We start from the raw sequence: 17,311 nt of genomic DNA on the forward strand, positions 1-17,311 counted from the left end.
GACCAAACCATTCCAACACAACAAAAAGGTTGTGGGAGCACTCGCGATCAAATAATTCCTGTCACCTTTCTTTCGTAAACACGAAAAATATTGATTTTTAGAAGGTAATTATCGAATACTTTACCAGATGGGCTCAATAGCATAGTAACTGATCTCTTTGATGGGTTAGTTGGATCAAACTAATGCGCTCCTCCCCCTTCGAAGAGAAATTTAGAGTGGACTGGAACAGATCTCCTAAGCGGCTCTGCTTTCACATTTGACCGCCGGCGGTTTGGAGAAAGTCTCACAGCTGATGTACAAGCGATGAGGGTGTGAAGAAGACCAACGCAAACTGTAAGTCAACATTCGGTTTATAGAACATCCGCATTCATACGAATAGTCTAGTGAAATTTTTGCATGTGATGATATATTTCTAAGTATGAACATAGCCTGTTCGTTTCTTACTTATATTCGAATGTACACGTTAGAATGTACTCGACCGCAGGTAGAAATTACTTTGTTGCACAAATACACTACACTACAATGTTTGTCGAAAGTACTATACAGTATATATATAGTATTCAGTCTTACAATGGTCTTTTTCAATGACAACTATACACTTTATAAAATAGCTTTAAACATACTTAAACATACTTAAATTGGAAATAAGAAATCGTATCATTTAGGTGCTATCTTCGACTCTTAATTACAAGCGTGCTCTATGGTTAAAGTCTTTTGTGATTAGAGGTGTCAAAATGAATTGATCAATCAACAATGATCGATTATCAAATTAATCTACATCTGTTTTAATAACTGAGTAATCGTTTAGAGCCATTGATTAACTTAAAATTGTCCAAAGCCTCTGATTTCAGCTTCTCAGCAGCAATCATTCTCTTATTTCTGTAGTCCTTCACGAAAGCAGACTGGTTGTCTTATTTGTTTAATCAAAGTAAGACATTTACAAACAGTCTCAAAAAGTTTGGTGAGAGGCAAACAACATTAATTGCTCTCGTGTGATGTTGCTTAATTGTCATTTAGTTGTTGTTTTACTTTATCGCTAAACAATACCAAATAAACAACTAGAATTGGTTGATAAATGCCAATTGGTTAAAAAATGTTTTACAATACATTTGCATGCAAAATAAAATTATATCCGATTATTCGATAAATCGATAGAATAATCTATTCTAAAAAATATTTGATAGTGACAGCCCTACATTTGATTCATCTCTTAAGGTTTCGTCGACATGTCTCCAGTTGGGGACTATCTTGAATAGAGACTTTTCACAGATTGTACTTTATTTACTGTTGTGTTTTGTTTACGCAGCCTTAGAATTGTCATGTTAATCATGATTTTGAGAAAAAAAAACATTGAAAATATTTCTGTTTTTTGTTTGTGAGTACAGACTCTGGGTTTAAGGAAAGCAAGTTGAAGACTCTTTAAGGCTGCTTTTATGAAATTCAAGAGTCAGACCTTTCATTCACTAGATGTGAACACTCAGAGTGGGCAGAATGGGTTGATGCATTGTAAATAGTCTTTTCTAGGGATGTAACGATTTATGGAAAATCGATATAAAATTGATATAAATGCTTAAAATATGCTTTGATGTAATAAAATAAAAGAATCGCAATGGCATATTAACTATAGCCGCTCTCTCATATTCATGCCTTTCTGTAACGCACATGCGCAGAAGCATTGTGGGCAATGGTGTCATGACCTCCCGAGTGAGCGATAACAACAGAGTCCGAAAGTCCGGGCACATTTCACAAAATTACTTAAAACGATGTAAATTTCCCTTTCATGGCAGCGCAGCGATAATGAATGTGCATCTAAAAAAGAGGCACGTTGTGGCTGATGCCCAATTTCATTTATGACATTGGGACAGTCGTTTCTGGAAGGTAGCTGTAGTTAGCACACACAGACTCCCGTGTGCGTCTGATGTAACACCGCACGTATGTCCTGTTGCGGTAATCTAATATTTTGTAGTGTCTACTGCGGATTATGGAGACCTTAGTCAGCAAACTCACGTTTATTAAAAAACAAAACAGTTTTTGTATACCCGCGGTTGACATCAACCAGCAAGAGAGGACATGTGTTGCCTCATGGTCACACTGTGGTCACGTACCGAGTGTTGCGTTTTTGAACTCGGACATCTCACCACTCAAAGTTAACACAACATGACCTGTTTTCCACAAACCCTTAGTGGCAACACCTAACAAAAGAGACATAACATTACCTGGGACGTTAGAATATACTAATTTGGAGTGCTAAAAAAATGATGTTCCTCCTAATCTTTAACGGTTTTTTTTCCATTCTGGGTGCATACCACATTTTTAATGTATAGATCAAATCATGCATATTAGAGAAGCAAAACAAAACGTTTTGGATTAAGGTTAAATAAAAACAAAATTAAAACCAATACAAGTTTAGTTAAATTTTATTTAGCACAGTACTTTTCCCTATGATTTCACTCTCTTCTACATTTAAAATAGGCTTGGTGCCATATTTCTTTAAGTATGAGTATTTCCTTTTTTGGATTGTAGTATTAGTGCAACTCAGCGTAGTGTATAATTTTTGGTTCCATTTTAAAATGCACTATACATTTACAGCTAAAAAAAATTCAGGCCACATTATCGCCTTCAATTTCAATTACTCCGTCATTCATAAACATGTCAGGATTGCTGGTACAAGCTGCAAAGTTTAATATGAGTTGAATGTACTTTCATTTTAATTGTCTTTATTTTTCTTTTGTACATACCTTAAAGAATTATTGCTGGATGGTCATATAAGAGCCTGGCGCAATTATGCCGCGGTTTACATCCGGTCCGATTACGATCCGATTAGTCGACTAATTGCGACTACTGTACTGTTTGTTGGTGATTAGTCAACTAGCAAAATAACAGTTTGTGGCAGCCCTACTTGACACGCTTGCACCAAACATCAGTGCATTTGTGGATGGCTGCAGCACCACACTAGCGCACACAGACAAGCATGGTAGCGATTTTTAAAAAAATCGAATCGAAAATCGGGAACTAAAAATTGAAAATTGATTCGGGGCTTGAGTGAATCGTTACATCCCGAGTCTTTTCCCAGATAAACGCCACTGTGGCACTTGTGAGCGAAGTTGTTTGTGCCCACTGCAGCAAAATCAACACCACAGTCCACATGTTGACAGACTTGCGGTGCTAAACACAACGCTCCCGTGCAGTGTCTACCCAACCCCCACAGCCGCCAATAGAATATCGCCCTTGGTGAAAAGCTGCATCTACATCCTGTTGGTCTTTCTGAAAGGATGACTCAATGGCATGAGGTGTCACAAGCCACTGCCTGTGGAGAACAATGGAAGATCTCTTCTCTATATGTGTCCTGCTCTGCTCAGCATATGGACTGCACTCAACTCAGGTGGTGCTGATTACCCTTTGCATTGTCTCAGCTGGTAAACAAGCCCCTGTGACGCTAGCTAAATTCAGAAGCAATGTGGAATCATTTCACGTGTGCCAGGGCTCACAATGCAAAATTTGAAAAGGGTAAAAATAAATAAACAAACAAATAAATACATAAGTAGTAGCTATGCATTCTCTGAGGTGCGGACACACAATTTTTTCAATACATTGATATTCATCAATGCAACCAACATTAGCCACGTGGCCAATATACACACACTCAACTCAAGGTTGTTTCGGCTCACTTCCACAATGTGTGCGAACAAGGAAAGGTACAGTGGTGGGCAAACCTTTGTGCTTAGACATCCATTGCCAGAGCACTTGTAACCAAACACTGCATTTCTCTTGCCTGCCGCTCCCCCACGTTGATGCTCGATTTGACTTTGGTCTTAGGCATGCTGAAAAGTCATTTAGTTTTCTTCCACCGCATCAGCATTCCGTAGAGAATTTTAATTGCGGGGTTCCAGCAGGCCTCGGCCTGATTTCAGGCATCCTTCACCGTTTCTCTTCGGTGAGCTGAGGCCGGTCCAATTTGGTAATTCCAGGGCCAACCACAGTAGTGCGTTGTAACGAGCACGGCGGTGGCGGCATTCCAGGCGATCGCAGCTCCCAAGGCTCATGGGAAAGGGTGGTGGGGGAAATCTGAGAGACAGTGAATCCCCGTTTATAATCTCGGTCGTAAACACTCCCTTCCGTGTATGTAACTTTTCACGGTCGGGTGGGCTGCGAGGATGGGTGTGACCGTCATCATTACCAGTCATGACACTTTTGGGACAATTTCGATGTCTGTCAAGTAGGCTGCATCTTCTTTTACTGTAGTCTCATATGTACTTCAAATGGCTTTTCTGAAAACAAAGCACCAACTTTATAGACAACAAACAGTTCCATTATAAAACTTTAAAAGCTCAATGAAATGTTAGCTTTGTCAGTTAGAATTGGCCTTTCGTTAAGACAAAATCCCCATTAGCCTGATGATGACAATCAACCACATTAAAAACAGTAACATTAAAAAGTAATGTGCCTGCGCAGTATAAACTTTGCAATCATGAGCGATGAGCTAGCCTTGTTAGCTTGGATGGCAAAGCTTGCTAGCGCCACTTAAAGTACCGGTACTGTAGAACTCAACCTCATGTTTGCATTTAATTACGATTGTATATAATCAACTAATACCATTATGTTATAGATAAAGACAAATATAAGGATAAGAAATATATTGTTTACTTTGAAACAGACAGAGGAAGTCACCCCCCGTTTATCGCGGTGGATACATTCCGGACCCATCTATGATTGATGAATTACACAGTTCTTCAAATAAGATGCAAAACATTCTTGTATCAAGCTGTTATGTTGTCACTCCTAGTTGGATTTTTTTTGGTCAAATTAAAAAAATGAAGCAAACGTGAATGAAACATTGTATGTTTAAACACCAAACTCTCCAACCAAGACAGCTAAAGCTAGCTTTACGCTAATGTTGTGTCTTTGCTTGTGATTTTGCATTATTTATGACGTCCTGCCTGATCGGGTTTACTTAAGCCAAACTGTACTGTGACCAACTGTTAGCAACTTGGGATAGAAGTTGCCACTGCCCCCCACAGCTAAAGGACACAGAGAGGCAGCAGGAGCACAAACAGGCAAAAGCCACTTTCTCACTGCCGTCATATTGTAATATCACTTATGCCCGTGTCACTTGGATGGGCGGCTGTTTGAAAGGGAATAGCGGAAAGCCAGAGCGGGCGCTGTGTATTTTAACAAGCATTCCTCCTACCTTGTTGCATTGAAAGCAATTGTCACTATTTAATAGCTACGCGTTTTCAGGCATCTAATTATCCGAATGTGTGATTCAATGTTGACGGCAATTTGTTGAGTTTGGTGTGACAAACACAGTGAAATGCATGTCTGTACTGACAGAAACTGTCTAAAAGTGCCTCAACAGCGTTATAAAGTGTAGCAACATATCAGCTCCAACCAAGTCAGCCCTACCCCCCCCACCGCCCCACACCCACCCCATCCACCCACTCATTCCAAACATAACCACAGAAAGAGTTATGGGGTGCAAGCGGGTAAGTCCCACATGACTTTTCCTCCCAAACTGGATTCCCGCCTGTGTTGTCAGCACATATCGCAACCTCAGCAGGATATTGAAGCCACTGGCTGGACACAAGGCCTTTTGTTGTACTGTTGTTTTACTGAGTCAGGCTGCCTGCGCCTCATTGTGTGACCGGCTGCTACTCAGTGCACATGAGTTGCCGTGTTGAATGGCTCAGGCCTGTATAAGGAATACACGATCATATCCTAATACATACGCTCTGTGTCTTCCTCATCCCGACAGGAAAGGGCCCAGATAGCAATCTCCAAACACAGAGGAGGAAGCATATGCGTCCGTTCGCATCTCTGCTGTTTACTTCCTGTTTTGCTGTCATGATACTATCACAAGGAGGAGGCGAGGCGAGCAAAGCACGTCCTCTAATCATGTTAGTTCCTGCAACGCCATCCCTTGTGATCGGGCTTTTTCAAGGGCACACTAGGAAGCATGTGAGATGCAGAATAAAATTGGAGCTAAAATAGAGCAGGAAGAAGGCACTCTTTCTCGGGGGCTGTTCTTGCCATAGTTTTCATCCGTGTTGTGTTTTGAACAGTAGCCTGGAGCGTAGTCAGTTGTTTTTGTGGGCACAACACAGCTCACTGTTTGATTTGGATCCCATACCATTGAAATGCTGCAACTATTTCACATCTCGTAGTAATGAATATCTTGTGAAATGTCATTGAATCAATGCTGCACTGCTAAAATGAACCGTCTAAATTTAAGAAATAAATACAGTCTAAAAACAAGTGAAATCATCTGCCAGTGCAGTAAGATAGTTACACTTGGCATGATTTCTTGAAATAAGAAAAATGATCTTGGCTATCTTGGATAAGCTAGAAATAACTTAAAATAAGTGGTGAAACACTCATTTCAAGCACTATATTAGGTCAAATAAAGTTGAACCTATCATGCACGTTTTTGCAATGGGGTGTAGAATACCTGGAGAAAACCCACACAGGTTCAGGGAGAACATGCAAACACACGCAGGAAGGCCGGGGGCCGGATTCAAAACGACGACCTCTACACTGTGAGGCGGACGCTGTAACCAGTTAACTTCCGTGCCGCCCCGGAGTACTTTACAATGAAAAGTGTCAATGAAGTGTGTTGATATTGGTACACCAGTTAATGGCGGGTTCTTGAAACAAGTTTTTACACCTAATAGTTCTCTGAAAACAAACTATAGCTTCAAACTGAGAATTTGACAGTAATTTAGTGTTATTTTGCATGTAAATGAATCAATTTTTGAATCTACAAACTAAGTAAGAAATAAAAGACATAAAACAATATCTTAAATTCTGCTCTCGCGTAGCATAATATTCTCAAAACAAGATCATAAAGACTGGCTTGATATAAGATTCTAGGTCTAGGTTAGATAGCTCACTTTTGCAGTGTGAGCATATTTCACTCATTGTTAATGCAGTTTTAGATACTGTACAAATGATTACATGCTCACCCAGTACAGCAAGTCGATGTATATGTGAACAAATCAGTTTGGCTGAATAACTTACACATGTACTGCAGGTTACAGTATCAATCAATGGGATTCAAAGCAGCCATCTATGAGAGTGCGTACATTAGCATTAGCATTTTTTTGATTGTGTAACATTTACCCAATCATATTGATGTACCTGCCATCATCTCTTTTGAAACACCAAACTCTCACTCGGGAACTCGGCCAAATGATCCTCGGTCAGAAGCAGGTGTTTTAAACAGGTGCTAAATTGCTAAATCCAGCAAATGTAGGCGGAGCATGGCATCAAAGTTTGATCATTTGGAGGATTCGTCATGAAAACGAGGTTGCAAGAGCCCGTTCATTGCTGGTTTGAAGTCTGGTTCCAGTTCTAACAGGCCACCGCTTTGCTCTGTTTGCTGTTGTTAGCTCATCACCGCTGTGTCGTGTTTGTTGTCAGAGGTTTGTTGGGAGCAGGGCCACAAAAGAACAAGAGAGTGGGCCATTAACGTGAATAGTGCCCACCTGTTTGTCAGCGTGTCACAGGAGTCGTCATTGGGACGTGATGCGGAGTGGACAAGCCCAGCATTGAGACATTCTTCCACTTCAAAGCTCCCCAGAGGGCTTGGTGGACACGCCAGGGTTGAATGGGCGGCAGAGGGAGGGGTGAGCGGGGAGAACAGGTGCAGAGCATGAGAGAAGGTGGGGTGAGGGCGGGAGTTGGGGGTCATTTCTGCACCCATCTGCTTTCTTTTTTAGGGCCTGAAACTTTTTTAACCCCCCCCCCCCCCCCCCGCGACAGCGCCCCATGGCGACACGCTCCTTCGGTCGGCCGTGTGCCGTCGCCATGGCACCACCATGGGGATTAACCCCGCACATGTGCCGAGTCAGCCCGTGGGGGTGTGCCTCTTTTGTGATGGAGCGTGGGAGGAAGAAAGACGGCGCACGGGGCTGCCTGGATTGTTGTGTGAAAGGACACTCTCCACTTACTTTTGTTACGTAAAGCAGCAGGCCAGCATGAATGAGGCCGTGTTGAGGGGAAGCGAGAACTTGGTCATATATAAATCTCATCTTGGAACCCCGAAAAATATCACTGCTGGGAGTCAATTAGAATTCATTCTGCAATTTTCCTTTCATAGTGTCTTTTCTTAAAGTTCTCTGGCTTCATCCCACATTAACAAAATACGTATACTAGGTTGATTGAATCGTCCTCAGGCAGAGATGGGCATTCCGTCCGACCGACCGACGGACGGGTCCGTCTTCCGTCACTGATGGACACCCATTTTGCTGACATTAGATGATAGAAGGGAAACTTAAAAAAAAAAAAGATGGATTAAGCAAAGACGGAAGTGGATTTCCGTCCGTCTGTGTGATCATCACTAACCTGGTTAAGTCAAAACGGACCTCACACTCCATCATTGACCGACGCCCGTTTTTCCGACGAGACATGGAAACGCGACCCAAACTGCATTGACTGTTATGTGTACAGCAGGTGACGGTGTGCACCAAAGAGAGAATTATGAGTTACTCAGGCTGACTATAAAGTAGCTTTGAATTACAGTTTTACAGAGAAGTTCTGAGCTAAGTTTTACATTTATGAAAAAAAACATTCTGTTATTGTAAAGGTTAGTTTATTTCAGTTTGCAAATGGACTAGGAAGCATTTTAATCCACGAGGATTGTACTTTTGGCAACAATCCGACACATGATTCTGATTGAGGGAAGAAAAACTTTAAAGTGAAACTTTTAAGAGTTAAAGCGGCAGCAGGCTCCCACTTACAGTTCAATTGATAAATTTAGGCTATGCGAATTGTCAAATGTATGTGAGCGTAAAGCTGTTTGAGCAGCAAGCCAACACATGATGTCGGTAGAGCACTCCATTTATCATTTTAATTAAATTGGTTCAGATAATGGATGGATGGATTTTTCATCGGTTGGACCCTTTTTTTTTTACAGATTGACAATTGACGGACTGGCAAACCTTTGACATTTACTGACGGAAGCACGGTTAAAATAACATGACGGACTGACCGACAGACGATTATAGTTTGGTTCGGCTTGAAAAAAAGACAGATGACCGACGGGTACCCAGGCTGCTGACAGATGATGAATGACGGACCGGCAAACTTTAGTAAAAGTCCCACCTCTGTCCACAGGTATGAATATCGGTGCAAATGGTTGTTTGTCTTGATTGCTAGTAACCAGTCTTGGGTGGAACAGGCTCACAGTCAGCTGGGATAGACTCAAGCACAGCTAGGCCTCATGAGGACAAGCGCTCATGTACAGGCCGAAATGAGTGTTCCTCATATCTTTTATGTAGATGTAGGTTGGTGTGTATACACATGTGTATATACACATGTTACTGCGTATATCTACATAGGTTTGATTCTAAATGTTTGCCGTCAATGTTATACATTAATGGCCACATTATGCCGCCGCCCCTGTGTGACCTATATCTTTGCTACTGTAACAATGAAAATTTCCCCACTGTGGGATCAATAAAGGCATTCTTATCTTATCTTATCTTATCTATAGAAACGGATGGATGAAGTTTGTTAAAGTGAAAGTTTTGGAGTTTGCCAGAAATGTCCGCTTCAAACTAAAACAGTCAACTTCCTGTTCAATTTCACACATGGGTCCGTGACACTTTTTCTGTTACGATTGACAATTTTGTGTCAACTGGTGTAACTGGTGTCAGGAGCTCATTTGACATACTGGAGTGAGTTATGTGTGTGTGTGCTGCATGTTGGAGACCCCGAAAAGGCCAAACGCATGATTCTAAGAGGGCCTTCACACCCCTGGTGCTGGGGCCCTAACTGCTGACACCCTTCAGGGTCCAGCCTAAAGCAGGTCTAATATAATAACCCAGGTTACAGTAACGTGGTTGCTCAACGTCAATTATTTCTAACCTTACTCTGTGTGACAGAAAGTTCCTGAGTCAAGATGACGGCCATTGAGAGCAAAGAGGAGATCAGTGACACCGACAGCGGGATCATATTGTCCTCTGGTGAGAACACTGCCCTTGACGTTGGAGGTTCCGCTACATGAAATTTGGTGTGCGTCACACTACTTGATGATGTTTGCTTGCCGGCCAGGTCCAGAAAGCCCCACGTCGCCCGTCAAGGACCCGAGCGCGCACACCAGAGCCCTCAAACTCAAGCAGCAGTCGCTGGAGGGCCGTCTGGAGCTCTGCCTGCTGGAGCTCAGGAAGCTGTGCATTCGAGAGGCCGTGAGTAATACCGCAATGATGACGGTGATGATGATGACGCAAGCGCCTCTATGATGGGCGTCGCCAAATTCAGGATAAACGCTCACATCCATAACTGAAACGTACACTACTGAAATGCTCGATTACGACGGCTCTCGCTCGACACTAGTTGACCTCACTAATCTCTGCCCAACTGCGGGCTGCAAGTAGCTTAACCGAAGCAGCAGTGTGAGAAGATTTCAGTAATGTGTGTGCGAGCATTTCAGTAGTGTGTTGGACCTCTGTGAGGACTCATGAAGTTTAATATGAAAGACACACACACCGTGTGTGACTTGCACACTGAAAAGTTCTTTCAAGTTTTCACCTGGTCCTTTTGTCTTCAATACTCACCACATTATGCGAACAGTAACTCCCAGAAGACTGCATATTCTGAGTTGAACTGACTCCTCAGTATCACCTGGTTTCAACTAGGTATGTGTGCAAGGGTGCAAACAGGAAAAAGGGCACAGCAACACAACAGCCTACTCAAATCACCAATGTGCCAAAGAAGCCTGAATCGTTGTGATGTCATTTTCAGTCAACAGAAATGACAAAATGGCCGCCCCCGGTGATGGCTAAAAACAGGTGGATTAACTCATATTCCACAAACGCATTATTAATCAGAAAGCCATGTTTCAACTAGTGGCCCCGCAGGGAACATATTCTTGAAAAAATTATGTTTTGGTTGATTTCCATTTTAAAGAGTACATGCACATACAAACAACAATATATGGCGAAGGTGTTTCCCAACCTGTATTTAGCCAGGTCACCCATTTTACATTAGAAAAATCTCACAGCATACCCCTAAATGACGTTGTTCCAAAAAGTGGGAATTCTGAAATGATGATGACTGCGTGCCTTTTACCCACAAATGCATCCATCCATTTTCCTCCACTTATCCCGGGGTCGGAAAGCCCAGACTTGCCTCTCCCCAGCCACTTGTGCCACAGAGCCCCGGTTGGGGGGAAAAAATGTGTATGTCAATATAAATGTATCTGAATCTGTATTTGTTTTTCCCCCACAGGAGCTGACTGGCAAATTGCCCTCAGACTATCCTCTCAGGCCTGATGAGAACCCGCCGCAGGTCAGAAGGAGAATCGGTGCATCCTTCAAGTTGGATGAAGGTCTAATCTATCTGGAGAAAGAGGTATGGAACACTACTCTGTAAATAGCTCAGCCTCTGGCTACCGATAGTCTAATGTCAAACTAGTTTGAATATTAGTGCGGATCAAAAACAGAACTAGCGCATTGCAAAAGTGACTTCCAACATTTGAACAGGCTTTTACACAACAAATGCCATGAGTGTTTTTATAGCGTCATCATGTAGGCTACTTAACTGTAATGGTTGCACTTGTCTGTATGCGTTGTCATAAAGCAGGGGTCTCCAAACTCTGGGCCGCGGACTGGTACAGATGAAAGAAATTAAAAAAAAAAAAAAAGTACAGTACTTCCGGTTTATTTGTGATCCAAGGCTGAAAAACATTTTATTTTGAAAAATGACCGGATTCTTTCTGGTACATCTGTCTATGACTGACTCTTAAAGCATGTCAAGTTGTCTCCGTCGCATAACGCTAATATTAAATGCACAAACTAGAAAATGAGTAAAATAAACAGACGTATTTGGAAAGTTTTGTCAGTGTACATTATATGATCGTTAATAAATTAACATATGAAATGTTCAACAATTGAACATAAAAAAAAAGCTGTCATACTGTATGGCTTGTTGTGGGATTAATGTTGCACCCTCTCCAGCTTGATTTAGTTTCACACGACATACTCCGTGCTTGCCTTCCACCTTCTTTCTTGGCATAACAACGAAGGTGCGCTTTGAACTATGGAAGCTGCTTGAAAATAGATTTGAAAAAAAAAAAATGACCTGGGCAATAATCCCAAATGACTCGATAGAAATCACTTCATCACCCTGCCCTAGTGCGTAGTGAAACTACGGAGTAATATATGAGTTTGAATTTTTGAATTGAGCAACTGAAATACATTTCTCCAAGATATGCCAACTTACTGAGATGCAGCCGTCTCGTGCACTTCTGTACAACTGACTGTCTTGGCCGTAGGACTCGGAGTTGCACGGCCTTGAGACGGAGCTGGCTCTCCAGCGACAGATCTACGAGGCGGCGCGCAAACTCTCGCTGGAGGAGAAGCTCAGCAAGCCTCAGAAGAAGAGCCGCGTGCAGCAGTGCAAGCGCGAGGAGAAGAAGGTGCGCCAGCTGCAGGACGCCGTGTTCCAGTGTAGGATCAGGAGTGAGTGCAGCTCTCCATGCATTGGCGACGACACCGCTAAAAGCAATGGTGAGCAACGCTTCTGCCCCTCTCAGACCAAACGTGGTACTGCACTAGCTTCAACTTGACTCTTTTGTTTTGGATGCAGATTTGAACATGTCTGATGACAGCTCGCTGTCTGATGTGGTGGCCCTGGATGAAGGTAAGAGGAGACATTTTTTTGTTTCATTTTAGTGACTGGATATTGTGATGTCCATACACTGTACATTTTATTAGGTACACCCGCATAACCACATGAGATTTGATGCAATAATTCTGCCTCCACAAAGACAAAAATGCTCAGATTCAAGTGAAACTGTCAAAGCATTGCTTTACCAATATAGTGGCACCTCAAAGTTGGACCACAATCTGTTCTAATCTGTTCATAATGTCATCCAAGTATAAAATGAAGTTAACCAGTCTAATATGAATCTGTTAAAAACAACAAAACACTCTTTGGATTTGAATTATTAATGAGGCGTAGTAAACACATTTTTATTAACAATAACTGCCACACACAAATGTAAAAGGATATCAAGCATATTGCTTGTAACACTAGCAGAACCAGCATGGAAGCACAACAAATCCATGGTTGCTCTATGCTGTTTTTTAGCAGGGTTGTCAACTTCCATCTATCATGACACTGAAACTCTGGTCTAAAGTACTTGAACATCCCCAACATAGTCTTTACTGTTTAACAGGCCCTCAAACCCATAATTCACATGTCAATCCTTTGATAGTGACTGAAGTGAGGTTCACTGAGGTGTGCTGATGGCTGGCGTGATATGATGACGTCACATGTGATGACGTCATGCATGACAGCACATGACTGTTGACTGAAGTCTCTCACACCATATGCTGACTACTTCGTGTTGTCCATGCACAGACGTGGACTCCATTGGCCCTGTCTCTGTTCCAGTGTCCAACCCGCAGACGTCCATTGTGGAGTACGAGCGCTCTCCGATCCAGAATTCTCCCTGGAAGGAGTCCAGTCTGGACCAACCTTATCACAAGGCTGCAAAACCTCAGCCTGCTAGCAGCTCCAGGTGAAAGTTGTCTCTGGAGGAATGGCGCTCTATTGTGACCCTCTGTCAATATTTCCAAAATGTTGTCTTTCTTGTTTTGTCATCTGCACCCAGCAGTACAGTGGGAACGCAGTTCTCGGTAGACGCCAACAGAATTCCTCTCACGCAGTTCATTAAAAGTTCTGCGCTGCGGCACAATCACTCCGCCAGTGCCCCCTCCACGCCAGAGCTGCACGTGCGCCGACAATACTCACAGTCTTTCAGGTACACGCAACTGAACATGCACTGCTCAAAAAAAATAAAAATAGAAAATAAAAGAGGAAAGCGCACACTAATTTATAGTGGTGCAACGGATCACACAAGTCACGGTTCGGATCAGTCATGGATTTTGAGTCACGGATCGGATAATTAGAACGATAAATAGAACGACAGAAACCAGCTCTCTGTTCATCGGAAGGTAGAAGGACATAATATATTAATCCCAGCATTTGTCCATGCGTGTGTCGCCGGCGAATGAGCACCATGCCTGCTCCACTTCCTGGTCCACTTGTTCTCCAAAGTGTATAATGTGCCATTAAAAGACCATCCGGCTTGGCATCTTATGCATCAAAAGTGGAATCTCACGCATTTCATAGTAGTGGCTGGAAATGATACGGCTTCATTCTTTCAGGAATAACGCTATCCATTCGGTGTTGCTGTTTATGTACATCCAGAGGTGGGCATTCCGTCAAACTGGCAGATGGTCTGTCAATCTGTCACTGGTGGACACCCGTTTTGCTGATGACTGACGAATGAAGGAACACGTTTTTAAAATGCAAACCAAACACTGGGCGGAAGTGGATTTTCGTCCGCCGGAGTAATCGTTGCTAACCGCATCCGACCGACTGACTTTTGATGGACTAACTGACGGACTGACGATTACAATTAGGTTCATCACAAAAAAATGATGGACTGCTGACGAATGACGGAGCGGCAACATTGAGTAAAATGCCCACCTCTGATGAATTGCTGAGGTGGACCTTCAGCCTACATATGCAACAGCTTCCACCTTCAGTCGTGGAGGGAGATCACTAGTTTTCAGAACACAGCGAAACGTTCTGCACGTTGCCATTGATGGTTACGCAGCGCCAGAAGAAATGCAACATGGAACCATCCAAGCCAAGACTGGTTGTATATCCAAAACATTAAGTAAACAGTGTTTTGTTTTTTTCTCCGAAAATGTTCTACGTAACCCAAAATGTAATCAAAAAGGACCATTCGTAACTTGAGGTTCCACTGTATTATTATTTTACTTTGTTACATTTACTGTATATTCTGGTTGTTCTTTCAAGTTATCTTTACCTGTAAAAGAGTTAATAATCATGTTTATTAATCGATGATTTGAATATCAATCAAAATAATCGTGATCATTATCTTTTTCCATAATCCCCCCGCCCTATTTTTCCGATTTAAATAAAAGCTCTGCCACATTCTTCCTTCAAAATGCGTAAAGAATAATTATGGCATACTTTACGTCCAACTGTAACACTTTGCTTGAGATGACCCTACCTACAATAGATGGACTAGTTACTGTCAGTTGTAGTCAGTTATAGTACAGAGCGACTGAATTGTAATGTGTTACACTACTGTGACGATTTACACGTGTGCATGATGTCCACCCAGATTTCCCAAAAGTAAGCCATGTAGTGACAAAGAGTGCCTCAGCTCGGAGTCCCTGAGGGCACGATCCCGCCTGCCGCAGCGACGCTGCGCTGCCGACTTCCTGGTGCTCTCCCCGGAGTCCTCCTCCTTGCGGCCGTACCAGTCCGGCTCGGAGGACAGCACCTCCGAGCGCTCCGCCCCCACCTACGCGCCAGTCCAGGACGTGCCCACGGAGATCCCAAAGCTCTACCCTCCACCGTACGGCTTCCACTTGGCAACGGCCGAGAAGGTGCTGCCAGGTTGCGGGAACGCGCAGCCTCTCTCCCCTCAGAACTTGGGCAAGCGCTTGGTGTCGCAAAGACCTTGGCAGGAGGGCACGGCTTCTGCCGGGAAGATGCACAAGCTCCCGCCCCCTTACACAAGGGTGATGCGGACGCCCTCGCTGAAGGAGTACCCCAACCACGGCATCCGCATCACGCCCAGGGAGGTGGTGTCGGAGGAGCTCAAGTCCTGGCACCAGCGCAGCCAGAGCCACAACTCGGTGCCGGGCTGCGAGGCGCTGCAAAGTCCACTGGGAGTCCAGAGCCCCACTTTGCTGCACATGCCTCCATTTAATCAGGTTGGTACACCTTCATCCAGCTGGCGGGACTTGCAATTAAATGTCAATGTGCGAGCAAATAGGTGATCTCGTTTAATCATGACACTTTTTTTTCACCAAAAGAAATCATTTATAAAATAATAAAAATATATATTTTTTTTTTACCACTCTTCCTCAATCAAACGAAAACAAATTGTCATGATACTAGTGTATAGTATGATGCATATCGTCGCTGTCCTGTGAAAAACACTTCTCTCCAATTTTGGTAACTTTTTTTCATTTTCACTTTAATGCGATTTCTGTAACGGGGAAACATGATTCAGGTAAAAATAAGAAAATGAAAAAAATGGAGATAAGTGTTTTTCACATGACAGCGACGATAGTTGTAAAAGGTATATTATTTTCAGTTCCTTATGTCTCCAAGTCATGATACCAAGGCTCGAAATAAGCTGCTTTACATCGCTGTTTGCGACGTAATTTGTGTACTTTGCCCCTCAAATCATGCTGTTCTACCTCTAGCAAATGCTGGTACTCTCCACAGTTCAATAAATGCATTTCTATTCTTTTGTGTCCACTCGCAGGATTCAGGTAATTTGGTTCTCCAGAGAGCTGCAGACGGCACCCCAGTCCAGTGGTTTGTGGCAGAGGACCATGAAATTGTGAGCCAAGTGTAGCTCACGTTGAAGAGCACGTTGTAGTCTTTGGATGATCTATGCTGCCCCTTTTCTATCATTCGTATTTAAGGCTGTATTTATTTAGTATTTGGACTCTTGAGATTACGTTGTATGCAGCAAATGTGCACCCCCAGATAAGCATACCTCTCCCTCGTTTATCATTTAAAACTTGAGTGTAAAGCATTTATTTTCAAATGTTGTTTTTAGTAGATTCTTCTCCAGTTTGGAGCTTGCAATGTTTTATGTTTTTTTATATTTCGCACATAAAAGTTCACCAAGCATTCCTACTATAATTTGTTTATTTAGCAAGTATTTGAGGGTTGTTGCTCATAACTTAGACTACTAATGGTTTGACAGAAATGCGTTGGTTGTGTGTAACATATTGTTAAAATTTAACATGGAGTTTGTTCAATTGAAAAATGAATCGTTCCTCACTGATGCCCTTAACGGTGCTTTGATGATTGTTGTTCTTGATGAATGTTATTACTAACCAGGTAATTGTCATTTTTTATATAGTAAAGAATGTACAACTTAACACTGTGGACTTTTTCCATCTTTGGATACATTTAAAGAAACTAAAGCAAAGAGTGTGAATGAAAATATTCAAACGGGAAGTCAACCCAAACCCCTTTTTTTCAAGAACGTTCCCAGCAGGTCCATTAATTGAAACATGGCATTCTGATTAATATTGTGTTTGTGGAATATGAGTTAAGCAGCAAAATCCACCCGTGTTTAGCCATCTCCGGGAGCGGCCATTTTGTCACTACTGTCGACTGAAAATGACATCACAACTGCTCAGGGCTCAGGTAATGACCAATCAGGGCTCAGCCTCAGAAAACAAGTGAGCCGTGATCCGCTTGTCACATTCTGCTTGAAATCACTCAGTGGGGGCCTGTA

General features: G+C 42.7%; 1 protein-coding gene across 3 annotated transcripts; it reads left to right on the top strand.

Moving 5' to 3' along the window:
- Positions 1-183: 183 nt before the first annotated feature.
- inavaa (innate immunity activator a) lies at positions 184-16,949 on the top strand. 3 transcript variants are annotated; one of them, XM_086042586.1, is made up of 10 exons: positions 184-333; positions 9,882-9,962; positions 10,051-10,184; positions 11,227-11,349; positions 12,272-12,506; positions 12,586-12,639; positions 13,363-13,522; positions 13,616-13,765; positions 15,164-15,761; positions 16,322-16,949. In XM_086042586.1, exons 2-10 carry the CDS (start codon positions 9,899-9,901, stop codon positions 16,412-16,414), a joined length of 1,611 nt encoding a protein of 536 aa, XP_085898712.1. In that variant the 5' UTR covers positions 184-333; positions 9,882-9,898; the 3' UTR covers positions 16,415-16,949. The 3 variants fall into 3 exon arrangements, with proteins under 3 accessions (XP_085898712.1, XP_085898726.1, XP_085898719.1); XM_086042600.1 differs by having other exon boundaries at positions 13,619-13,765; XM_086042593.1 differs by having other exon boundaries at positions 250-333; positions 9,886-9,962.
- Positions 16,950-17,311: the final 362 nt, after the last annotated feature.

This window comes from Filicampus tigris, chromosome 1 (assembly GCF_054856515.1).
Source record: "Filicampus tigris isolate MCC_2025a chromosome 1, RoL_Ftig_1.0, whole genome shotgun sequence".
NCBI lineage: Eukaryota > Metazoa > Chordata > Actinopteri > Syngnathiformes > Syngnathidae > Filicampus > Filicampus tigris.

What these genes read in the sequence shown, in the direction of transcription:
- inavaa (XM_086042586.1), top strand. Translation starts at nt 9,899, where the DNA reads ATGACGGCCATTGAGAGCAAAGAGGAGATCAGTGACACCGACAGCGGG. An exon ending in TAATCTATCTGGAGAAAGAG is followed by an intron (nt 11,350 to 12,271) that starts GTATGGAACACT and finishes TCTTGGCCGTAG; the next exon opens with GACTCGGAGTTGCACGGCCT. An exon ending in ACATGCCTCCATTTAATCAG is followed by an intron (nt 15,762 to 16,321) that starts GTTGGTACACCT and finishes GTCCACTCGCAG; the next exon opens with GATTCAGGTAATTTGGTTCT.